Consider the following 12093-nt stretch of genomic DNA (forward strand, 5'->3'; position numbering starts at 1 on the left):
TACCTACACGAATAATAGTGTAATATGCGTACCCGGTAACGATATTAGGCAATGTCGACATGCGCATTCAGATTTGTTTAACCGGCAAATATCACAGCAAAGGGACGGAATCAGGGTCGAATAGAAGGATTTCAAAGCTAATCAACGCTTGCCCAGGTATCCGAAGCAACTCAAGTTTAAGCCGTGATTGTCAGAAGCGGCTGTATCCACACTATAAGACGCACACTCGAGCTACACACAAAGGCCGCCATGAGCTTTGACTGATGGCTTTGAGTGGTCAGATCTCCTTGCTCCCAGCCCTGACTTCCTTACCCTCTATAGCCGGTCCTTCATCATGATGCGCGATAGATTTCTCGACAGCGTGGACAGCTTCATCGGCAAGTGCCTTGTCCTCAAATACTGCGAAGTTGTGTTAATTAGTCTGAGATGCGTATTAGTGTTCTCGGTAAAGGAGCACCTACAAAATGCCAATTCTTCGAGAGTTCTACCATGAGTTTCCGGGAAGAAGAAGTAGACAAAGCAGATCTCGAAGGCGAGGAAGCAGCAGTAGGAGATCAAGTATCTCCATTTCACATTGCCCAGCCCGATCGGGTTGACGAATGTGGTGAAGAAGCCCGAAAGGCGACCGAAGAGCTGGAAGGCTGCGATACCCATGGATCGCTCCATATACGGCCAAAGCTCGACCAGATACGCTGCATAATTGTTGAGTATCTCATACTACAGACATGATCTAATGCAAGAGTAGACTTACTGTATGTTAAGGCATTGTATCCGATGTTATAACAGGGGTACTGCAACGGGAGTTAGCCTGACCCATTTATACTTGCGCAATCCATTAGGGGTAAGCACATACGTAAGCATAGATGAAGAAAATGGTAGCAATGCCGGAAGGAGGATTCTTCTCCTTTCTTTCGATTGCAGCCATAGCCTGCTGCATGCTGATTGTCCAAGAGATGTAGACAACCAGCAAACTGCAAGTGCAGACGAGATACATGGGCCGTCTCCTGAATCTCGTCACGAGACTTGCGGCGATGGAAGCGACGACCAAATTCCAGCACGCCAGTGACACATTGATTTGTTGCTTGAAAACGCTATCGGTTCTCCCAATCATGCTGAGCAGGTCGCCAAGGTAGTATGAAATGAGCGTGTTGCCGCTCCACTGAGTGAATAGACCCAGCATACAGCTGACTAGCAGACGGCGACGCATTCCTTTCGTGGCAAACAAGTCAGCCCAGGACTTCTTTGATGATTCGAGCTCAAGGTGGATTGTGGTCTCCATCTGTGCAAATTCGGCCTTGACAAATTCGGCTTCACGGTCGCCCTCGGCGTGATATTTGGCAAGGATAGCATAGGCCTCGTCGCTGCGATCTTTGGTGATGAGCCAACGGGGACTTTCAGGGATAAACCTGAGGATAGAATATTAGCTTCATACCGCTGGCCTTCACATGCCTACTCACCAGACGAAAGCTATCTGCATGAGCGAGGGGCACATCTGTAGGAGACTGGGGATTTTCCAACCCCAGTTGCTTGCGATATTGTTGGTACCAAAACAGATAGCAGCAGCCAGAATTTGTCCTGGAAAGTAGGATACGTTAAAGAGCGAAGTCATGATGGGTCTTTCTTTTGGATAAGCAAGCTCTCCTATCAATGCCGATGCACTGACAATGCAAGTAGGAATGCCGAAGCCGAGAATCAGACGGGCGACAATGTACATGCCCACTATGAAAATTGTCAGTAGACACGCACAATCCCTCTGGACTGACATAGATCCGCATCGATAGTAGGAGACAAGACTTACCATTAACGGAGAAGCCCTGAATGATCGACCCGATAACCATCGTTACAGATCCGAGGAAGATAGACCACCTTCTACCTAATCGGTCATTGATGATGGGCACCAGTGGCAGCGAGAGGATAGCTCCGAGCGAATAGGACGCAGAGATAATTCCTTTCAACTCATCTGATCTAAAGTTCAGCATTATACCCATTACTGAAAATATATGTCGTGCCTACTTTGAGGGTTACCGAAGACTTGGAAGTTCAGTCAGTGCATGTCCAGCGGTCAGAGCTTCGAGGTGTTCGACTTACAGGAAACCCAAGAAGGGACGATCTGAAGGGCGTTGATCATCTGAGAGTCGAACCCAGACGTCAGCTCGATGCCCATACATGTTGGAAACAGCATAAAGTAGAGCGATCGCAGATTCGGCTTCTTGTACCAAGGAACCTTGTCCTCCTTCGCGAGACGGGTCACGATAGGGTCAGCTGAAGCACCCGTATTCCCCGCAGCCGTGAGGTCCGCCTTCTGGTGCAGTTTACTAGCCATGGTGGTTGATGTCGAGTATGGCGCCGATATGGGCTATGAGCTGTACACACAGTCAACGGTGAGACCCCCTCGCGGCCCCAAACAGGCGGTTTGGTGGGTTATATGTCTCCCGGCTTCTTTCTGCGAGTTGATGTCCGACCAACCGCCAAGTTCCCCAACCCGTACATGGGATGTTGTGGTGGTCTAGGATCTACATGCGGGGACCCCATGTTTCCTTTTCGGGTGCCAGCAAAGTTCGTATGGTTTAATTGAGCGAACCACTTAAGCAGTGACGGAGCCGCGGGATGACGGTCCATTGTCGGCCTCAGTAAACCAATGACACCAGTTTCCCAGCTGTGGGATGCTGACTGGCTGAACAGGTTGAGGGAAACATGGGTTAGATTGTGGCTAGAAGTACTGCCAAGGCGGATATACAGACACGCAGACCGTTAGGGTACCCCGCAAATGAGTTCGTCTTTATCCGCGTACAAGGCTAGGCCGTCCTTTATGCTCACTCACGTCCCACTCGAAGAATAAGACCGTTGTTGGAAGACGAGGCTTGACCAAACGCTAGGTAGGACTAGCAAGCTTGATTCCAGTGCCGTGGTAGTCCGGACATTTTTCAACTCGGACTACCATGCAGAGTATGATCTATCCCACGCCAAGGCCAGAAGAAAGTCGTGGAGCAATGAATACCCAAATGTAGCAAGCGTTATGCCAGAGTAAGGAAATATGTTGACGCCACTAACAAGACAGCATGCTATGGTTGATATGGGGCCTGACCACACACGGATAATACTGTTAATGAAAGCAAAAGGATCGCCATTCGGGCTGAATATTTAATCAACGATCTCCTTCCTTTTGCCTGAGTGCTACGCCGCGCTGATTTCCGTTCGTTCAATAAATCCCGCTATTGGCACAAAATTGCCCAATTTGTAGAAAGGGGTCAACTGAAGTAAGGGGCACAACTCGCCACAGTCCAGACCAATACAGCTACGAACTATCAGTTTTGTGTGGACTGCGTAACGATGAGATTTTAGGTAGTCCAAGAAAGCCAAGAAGAAACTCGACAGATAAAATAATGTTTCCATAGGAATGGCTAGTTTCCATGTAGTAGAGACCACAAACATTCCTGCTGACGATCCACCAGATTGACAGGTCATGCACTTACGAGTTGTGCAGGCGTGGTATAGCATAACGTCTGATACCTCCGAATATATATCTCAGGCTCCAGGGGTACTGCACAAAGCTGTCTGACCACCCGATCCAAGTAGATGTTCAAAGGCGGTTTAGCCCACAAAAAAATGTGACCTCTGGCCCTCAAGCTACATCTTGCTGTCGTCGGCCAGACGCAAACCGAAGTTCCAGATCAGCTTGGCCAGGACAAGTCGCAAATCCGCATAAGCAAGGCTAAAAGAAAAACGAAAAACTGTTGTCAGACAATTTTGTTATTCTCAAGCGATATTACTCTTGCAATTCGCTACCTAGGACTCAGTTTCTTCCAAGACAGTCGCGCGGCCCGACAGGGAAGGGCTGCACGGCATCCGGTCTATCGTCTGCGTATCTGGGTTCTTGACCCAGGAAGCGCTCGAGATGGAGTTCCTCGGCCTGCGTGAACTGTTCCGTCGAGCGGTAGGTGGCCCAGTGCCACACACCAACGGTCGTCTGTGTCCATAGTCAGTCTCAGATTGGATAGAATACACACGGCCGTCCTCGGTGCAGTATGGAAGGAACCCTTATTTCTTTTTTCAGACACGGGATCTCCTGCAGTGACGACACCGCCTTGGGCGTTAAGCGTGGCGCCTTGATAGGCACTGGCGGGTAGCATCAGAGGGACTCGTTCAGACAAGCCAGCATGTAATCCAGGCCATTCATACTGGACAAGATAATGTCGGCTTTGTCTCGGAACATCAACCAAACCTCCTCTTTCAGCTTAGGGAGCGTGTCCGCGTGGGCCGACGGGAGGAAAAGGGCGCCGGAGGGGAGCGTGAACGTGGTCTCGGAGCCGGCAATGGCGAGGAGGCCCGCGTTCTTCCACAGCTTGTCGAAGCTCATACACTAGCAATCAAACAACGGTCATGACAGCTCTGCACGTCTCTTTTTGTCTGTAAGCACTGTAGAGCGGTCGTTTCTCTCGCTCGCCATGCCAATCATCTCGCCCGGGCGAGCCACATGACGGGGCGTAGAAGCCCGAACTGGTTCAGCATCTGCATGGCCGCCATATTCTTCAGTCTGCCCAGTAACAGCCCAACCTAGGGATAGTATTCGCTCTTATCCAGACACCCGAAGTCGTCGCCGAACGCCAGGGCCCCCAGGACACCGAACGTGAAGTAGTTGAGCCAGGTCGGCCACGTGTTGGTAGGGGTCGCTGATGTGTAAAGATAGTGAAGACGCGGGATGGCGACTAAGCGGTGCGTCAGAGGGCTGGGGAAGCGGCATAGTGGATGCGGTGTTGCATTGTATAGAAACTAGAGAACTGTGGAGGTGACGAGCACTACGTTGATGTGCATGATAACGAAGACTGCATGTTGCAGTGTAGGCAAGAGGATGGTAGCCATCTCCACCTGTCGGCGAAAACGGCATTTTCACAATCTTTTGCACTTCAGTAAGATTTACATAGGTTCTGCCAAGTTGTAAAACTGTGACTCGTAAACCCAGAACTTGTTCTCGTTGTTTCGATAACCCTTACAGAGTGGGATCAACGTATCAATTGAAGGCAAAGGATCTTATATCCAGATCAGATGGTTGAAATATCTGGAATGAGGTGTTTGAATGAATTTTTCAACTGTTTCGTATTTTATATCGTAGTGTCTATGACAGTGCGCATACATACTACCACATGCAAAGGGTCGTCATGTGTCTCTAGCTCCATGCAATCATGTGAGGGTCTTTCATAAGATCCCATCTCTTCGGCCGCTAGTTCGCCGACAGATATGGGGTGAGCGGCGCAGATTCCTGTGCGGTCTTGATACGCTATAAGCTCCCTGAGATAATAGCTGCAAAATCGGAAAAGCGACGCAGAACGGTGACTGGAAGCCACGGTTGGTTCGATTGATGGTCTTCTGCCTACATTAGGTTTCTCATTGTGCTGCCAAATATGTCATGGACATTGAGCAAGACGTTGACCAATATGTTCCTTGACCTGCTGAGAAGTTACTAATGGCTTATAGCCAGTGTATGACATGTTTTACGGAACCATCTGCGATTTGTTCCTACCGGACCTTCTCACAGCCTTGGTATCTCTTTTGTTTCCTGCGGCAGAGTTGTGCACCTTGCTGTCGTCGAGACTTGCTTCGCTCTCGAGCTCATCGGTATCGGTCTCAGCACTGTCTTGAACCCCAAGTACCTCCCTTATGATCTTCTTTCCTTCATCCATCTCGCCATTCATGGTGCCACAGTTCATGCACTTCCACTGGCCGACATCGGAGAGGCTCTTGGTGCCTGGGGGAGCTTGGCCGTTGACTAGGCGGCATTTCTGGCAGATCAGGACGATACGGTTCTTGGGGGCAGTCTCATCTTCACCCATCATCAGATCGAGAACGCGGTCGTACCATCGTGGGGGGCCGGCATTGAACTCAAACTGGTGGGAAGGCGGCGGAAGGTCTCCGGCATTGGGTGCAAATTCAGCAGTAGTGTCGTGGCTGGTAGGAGATGCAGATTGTGGAGGCTGTAGATGCGATCCTTGTAGGTGGTGGTTGTGTGGAGTGCCAGCTGCAGATGAGGGTCTTTGGATGTTGGCTGTTGGTGGGGGTTGGATATTGATTCTTGCGCCAGGCGCGGGCCCTATACTCTGTCGACCGCCCTTGTGACCGTGCGATGCCTTGTGTCCAGTGTCCCCGCTGTCTTCGCCAGGCTGTCCTGATTTGGTACGTTTGGGCTTTGGCCTCTCACCGCCATATTTCTCGAGCAGCTCCAAGGTAGTGTCGTATTTGGTAGCATCCTTCAACTTCTGGATAGTCTTGGAACGCTCGGATTGTTGAGCCTTGATCCTTGTTTCGAGCTTTTCGATACGGAAAGTGTAGTAGGTGACGATGAGGGCGCGGACGAGATAGATCAATACGGGGCCACCGGCCAGGCCAGACCAATCCCAAGCGGCCAGGTTTTTGTGTCCAACCACAAGCAGCAGGACGATGGCATAGATCAAGTAGGCGATGACGAGGTAGAGTGTGCCCAAGAACTTGATCCTGCGTGAGCTGTTGCGCTGCTGGTCAAGCTGCAGCTGGGTGCCGGCGATCTTTGTAGAAAGAGTGGACAAGGACTTCTCGAAGGAGGCTGGGGAAGAGTCCTCGCCCTGGAACGCGGTTAGTAACCATAGATGAATCTACTCAAAGGCTACAGAAGCCCGCGAGAAGGAGGGGGGTAGCGAGGGTGTAAGGACAAGTAGGGAGTGATGGGCAAGCTTGGGTCTCTTCACCTTCCAGGGCCAAAAGGACGGCATGATGATGTGAAACAGTGAATGTCGTTATAAGAGCATGATCAAGAATTGGTGAGTTGAAGCTGCAGGCGAAGGCAGCACACACGACAAGAAGAAGGGGAGGCGAGGCACGTGGGGGAACAGAGTTTTGGGGGTTGTTTTGGATTTACGGAGTAATGTTAGATGCGAGCGAACAAAAGACAGCTCGTGATGGACAGCAGGTAGGATCCTGGGTGAATCGAGATGGAAATGGAAATGGAAGCAGAAATGGCACGGAGAAAAAGCAGTGACGACATATTGTTGTTGTTGCTACTTGTGCTGCCGCTCCAAGGTCAACCTTTTAGGTAAGCCCCATAACTAGAGTAACAAGCCCCTACTGTAGGTTAGGTTACACATTTTGCATATGCCCCCCGAGCTGTCGGCGCACGGCCGCTGTGTGTAATGTAATGTACTGCATGTAGTGCGCAACATTGGCTGAGACTATGTTTGACTTTGTTTGAGCGTCTCGACCCAATCCCCCAGCTCCAGCGCGATGAATCTGAAATCTGATGCGGGCTTATGTACAGCAGAGACATCCCTGGAAACACGGGGCAGCATTACGAGAATCTCATGAAAGCGTCAGGACAAGAGCTGATGCATATCGTCAATCCAACCGACTGGCAGAGATACATACATACATAACAACCCGGCAAGCTGGAGACCCCTAGAAACCTAAGGTTACCTGTATGCACATGTCTGCCAGGAGCGCAGGAGCCCGTCTGCCCGTTAGAACTACAGAGCAGATATAGTGGGTACTTGGCCCGGTCACAGGGATCAACGCAGCTAAATCAGATAGCGAACACCTGGCGCATCTCGGCCAGAGAAGCGCTTCCTTCGAGTCGGATCCTCTGAACAACGAACCTAAGGTTAAGTGACTGTGCGTACAGCACGTTAAGCTTTCATACGTCGTAGATTAGATGAGTGGATTTTGTTTTTCCCAAACTCAAGCAAATTGTTCTGCTATTGTCTCTGTGCTGATTACGGACACTGTATCCTTCCTCTCTGTTTCGTTCCGTCTTGTTTCTTTCCTACCCATTGGAGTTCTGCGATACTCGGCCTGTCGCATTATGAGCATGAGCTCGCCAATAAGTCAAGCCCATAATTGAATCACAATTCCAACTACAACTATCACTACAATCCATCCTGTCGTGCCGTCTACATAGACCACTGCTGTACACGCTACAGCTACGGCCACAGCGAGTCGCATATCTGGACCACTCGGCGCATGGCTACGACACGGAATTGTCTAAGCTTTAGGTAGCAGCACTCTTTGGCCCATCATGTTCCAGAGGTTCAAAAGCGCAATCGACCGCACCATAGCGGAGGAGCAAGCTCGCCAGAAGGAGGGTTCGCAATCACGCACCTCTTCTCCTTCCGGCACTCGACCTCGCTCCGTTTCGAGGACGAACAGCGCCAATTCGAACGCTTCCCCGGCAAAGCGAAGAGTCAAGAAGCCTGGCCAGCCTCAGGATCCCGCCAGCGGCGACAATGACCCCGACACAGACCCTGCCGTCTTCGAGGCCGCCTTCGCCTTGGACGATGAGGAAGCAGAGGCCAAAGCCACCGCCGAATCACCCGCCATAGACGACAAGGGCACCCCCAACGGCGATGGCCACCAAGAGAAGCCTGCCGCCAACACGGATGCGCAGACCAGCGAGAAGACAGGGGAGCCAACCTCTGACGAGAAGGCCGTCAAGGAGCACCCTGCCCCAGCCCCTGCCCCTGCCTCGCCAGAACTCTCACCAGAAGTCAAGACAAAGCTACGAAAACTCGAAAAACTCGAGAAGACGTATCCTGGTAAGTCATGTCGCGGTTTCCCCATCGCCGTCACACCTCCTCTTTCGGCACTGCATACTGACCACCCTGTGCAATTCAACAGAGCTGCTACGCTCCTACCGCATCGCACACGGGCGCGCCACCTCAATCGAGCCCTTCGAGAGGGCTCTGCGCGAGAACAGTCCCCTGACATCCATCAAGGATCCAGCTGCCTTTGTCGAATACTTGAACCAACTGACTCTGAAGGGTGATATGGTCATGGACGAGTACAAGCGAGTTTCCGCAGAGAAGGATGGTATCAAGAAGAAGTACGATGAAGCCGACAAGGAGCTTGCAACGCTCAAGGAAGAGTTGACTGCGTTGAAGGCTGCCAAGACGAAAGATACTCCCGCGCAAACAAATGGCGTAAACGAAACCAAGGAACAAGACCGCCCCAAAGAGGCTACATCTCCCTCCTCCGCCAAGTCCCCTGTCCAGTCCATCCTTGGGGTCTTTTCGCCTACGCAGAAGCCCCAGGCTACCGACGACAACAAGGATGTGGGCGAGGACATGTTCTCTTACGACGATGAGATACCGCAACTACAAGCTGAGGTGGCTTCCAAGTCCGAAGAGATCAACAAGCTCAAGTCTGAAATTGGCAACTTGAAGGACGAACTTGCTGTCGCCAAAGAAAACAGTGCTGGACTGGCTGAAAACTTGGAGACAGCAACCCGAGAGCTGAGCGAGGCACGGGACAAATCTGCTGTCCAGGAGTCGCTGCAAACTCAGCTCGACGCAAGGAATACCGAAATCAAGACTCTGACCGAAAGACTGGAGCAGGCCCAAGGTCAACTACGGGATGTCGAGAGTAACTTGGAGAAGGAGAAGATTTCTGCGCTTGAAGCCAAGAAGGAGCACCAATCAGAAATCAGATCAGCCAAGGATGAAAAAACAAAGGTTGATTCACAAGTCCAGGAACTTTCAAAAGCAAAATCAGATCTGCAGACGAAGATCGAGAACTTCACCCAAGAGATCGACGCATTGAACAAGGCCAAAAAGGAAAGCGAGGAGAAGATTGGACAGCTCAACAAACAACTCCAAGATGTGCCTCCACCGAGCCCTGCCACGACCGCGCCCTCTGAGAAGTTGGAAGTTCCAGCACCCGCCGCGGCAGCAGGAGGTGCCAAGAAGAAGAACAACAAGAAAAAGAAGAAGGGCGGTGCTGCTGCCTCTGCTGTGGTTGCTACAACCGAATCTGCGTCAAATGATGCACCTACGGAAAAGGCGCCTCCATCACCTACGACGGCTCCCGACACTTCTGCGTTGCATGAAGAAATTTCCAAGCTCAAGGACGATATCGTTGAAAAGGATACTCAAATTGAGCGCTTGTCGAAGCAACGAAAGACGGAGGAGGACCTCCGCGAAGAGATTGAGACCATGCAAGAAAGCCTTCTATCGATTGGTCATGATCATACCGATGCCAAGGTGAAGATTAAGGAGCTCGAATCAGAAAAGGCATTACTCAAAAAGCGCATCAATGAGCTTGAAGCCGAGGTTGCTACATTTACATCGAGTGCAGAGTCCAGCTCGAAATTACAGACCGAGTTGGATGCATTGAAGAATGAGTATGATGATCTGAAGAGCAAGTCCCACACTCTTACAACCGATCTTGGTGCCGCCCAGCAGCTCGCACAATCCCGCTACAAGGATTTGACCGACCTCCGGGAGGTATTGTCCAAGGCACAACCTGAGCTTAAGTCCTTGAGACAAGACTCAGCCACGCTCAAGACAACGAGGGAAGAACTTGCTTCTAAGCAAACTGAAATTCGCAACCTCGAGAAGCGAGAAAAGGACCTCAAAACTGAAGTCACACGTCTGCAACGTGTTGCAGCGGAAAAGGAAGGGGATATTCGCAACCTTAACGACCGTTTATCTGCAGAGGCCAAGTCCCGCGCCAAGTTAGAAGACGAGAAGCGCGTCATGGGCAGAGACCTCAGACGTGCCGAAGCTGAGAAGATTGAATTATCTGCCAAGGCTGAAAAGGCAGCCCGTGAGCTTGAATCCTTGCAATCAGAACTTGCAGGCGTGAAGCCGAGGGTCAAGGCTATGGAGGAGCAGCTGGAGACTCTCCGAAAAGAGCGGGACAGTCTCAAGGAGGAAGCCGACCTGAAGGTTGCGCAGTACAACTCTGCTCAAGGCTTGCTCGGGTCTATGCGTGACCAGACTGCAGAACTTAGCATACAGCTCAAGGAGGCGCGTGGCCAGGCTGAGAGTCTCGAAGAAGAACTTGCGGATGTGCAGAAGCATCTACAAGAACGCACGCGTGAGGGCGAGACGATGCGCCGCATGATCAACGAAGTCGATGCCCGAGCTGACTCCAAGGTTCGCGAGATGCGTGCTCGTCTCGAAGCTGCAGTCGAAGAGCGTGACCGTATCGAGGACGAGTCGTCCACTGTAGCGCGGCGCAGAGCCAGGGAGGCCGAGGAGCTGAAGTCCAAAGTTCGGGATCTCGAGAGAGACGTCAAGACCATGGCTACCGAGAAGGAAGAGCTCGAGAACCGAGAACACGAATGGAGGAGACGTAGGGAGGAACTTGAGCAAGTCGAGCAAAAGGCTAGCGCGGAAGTCGAGGACATGCGCTCCGCAGTGTCCAATCTACGATCAGCCCTCGATGCTTCGGAGGTCCAGGTACGAGAAGCTGAAAAGCAAAAGGCAGATCTCAGAAAATTGCTTGACGAGGCACGTGCCCGGTATGAGAAGCTGAACAAGGAGCTGAAGGGCGCTCAAGGACGGCTTGCTGGCGCAAGTGCCGGTAGCGGGAGAAGCAGCATGGAGAGCTCACGGACCGGAACGCCCATAAATGCAGCAGGAGGTTCGCAGCCGCCGGTCGACACCCTGTATCTGAAGACTATCCTGCTCCAGTTCCTGGAGGTCAAGGATGACAAAGTCAGAAGCCAGCTGGTACCGGTGCTAGGGAAGCTGCTCAAGTTTGATCGGTAAGTATTCGGCTCTCATCGACGTCTACGATTGATAGCTAATTTGTGATTAGGAATGATGAGCAAAAGTGGATCAACGCTGTTCAGCACCTCTCGAAGCCCGGGCGGTAATAAGTAAGGCGGCACCATTGTGAATTAGTCAAAGCCGTTGAATCAAGAACTGAAATCATGAAGGACTTCCTCAAGCTTGTTAAGGAATCATACCATGCGCTTTTGACCTTTATAGATGGGGACTTTACAGGACCTGCCGATTGCATGACATGATCTTCTGACTGATAGTCACGCGAAATTTATAGGTACCCTTGATTTGCATCAACCTCGCAAAGGGCTGATCTTTTGCATAACTTTTCAGTGAGTTCCCAAAACGCAGGACTGGTTCTTGAAGAACTCTCGAGGCTCTTCTAAATAGAGTAGATAATTAGAGCACTAGCATGTCAGGATTCCTTGTAAAGAACTGTAGACACTCCATTCAGCTTCGCTATCGTGTATCCTCGCCTGCACCTAAACTGGCTGATCACTGAATATTGATTACATGAACAGAATCCCCCTGTCTCCCTCGGCCATGCCGGACATTTCAAGAAGTGCGG

General features: G+C 51.3%; 3 protein-coding genes across 3 annotated transcripts; all 3 read right to left on the reverse strand.

The window, feature by feature from the left end:
• Positions 1 to 277: 277 nt before the first annotated feature.
• Positions 278 to 2323, reverse strand: BKA67DRAFT_593506 (general substrate transporter; the record flags this gene model as incomplete). The annotated part of the gene is made up of 8 exons (XM_046104955.1): positions 278 to 399; positions 462 to 692; positions 752 to 791; positions 854 to 1406; positions 1458 to 1719; positions 1799 to 1960; positions 2014 to 2031; positions 2089 to 2323. The coding sequence occupies 8 exons, from the start codon at positions 2321 to 2323 to the stop codon at positions 278 to 280; spliced, it is 1623 nt and encodes a 540-aa protein (XP_045955972.1).
• A 1470-nt stretch (positions 2324 to 3793) lies between these two features.
• Positions 3794 to 4357, reverse strand: BKA67DRAFT_660485 (uncharacterized protein; the record flags this gene model as incomplete). Its single annotated transcript, XM_046107636.1, has 3 exons — positions 3794 to 3967; positions 4037 to 4116; positions 4180 to 4357. The coding sequence occupies 3 exons, from the start codon at positions 4355 to 4357 to the stop codon at positions 3794 to 3796; spliced, it is 432 nt and encodes a 143-aa protein (XP_045955973.1).
• A 710-nt stretch (positions 4358 to 5067) lies between these two features.
• BKA67DRAFT_571603 (uncharacterized protein) lies at positions 5068 to 7022 on the reverse strand. The gene is made up of 2 exons (XM_046103236.1): positions 6717 to 7022; positions 5068 to 6593 (listed from the first exon to the last, which is right to left on the reverse strand). Exons 1-2 carry the CDS (start codon positions 6738 to 6740, stop codon positions 5490 to 5492), a joined length of 1128 nt encoding a protein of 375 aa, XP_045955974.1. The 5' UTR covers positions 6741 to 7022; the 3' UTR covers positions 5068 to 5489.
• Positions 7023 to 12093: the final 5071 nt, after the last annotated feature.

The sequence above is a fragment of the Truncatella angustata genome, assembly GCF_020726525.1.
Source record: "Truncatella angustata strain MPI-SDFR-AT-0073 chromosome Unknown BKA67scaffold_6, whole genome shotgun sequence".
NCBI classification, from domain to species: domain Eukaryota; kingdom Fungi; phylum Ascomycota; class Sordariomycetes; order Amphisphaeriales; family Sporocadaceae; genus Truncatella; species Truncatella angustata.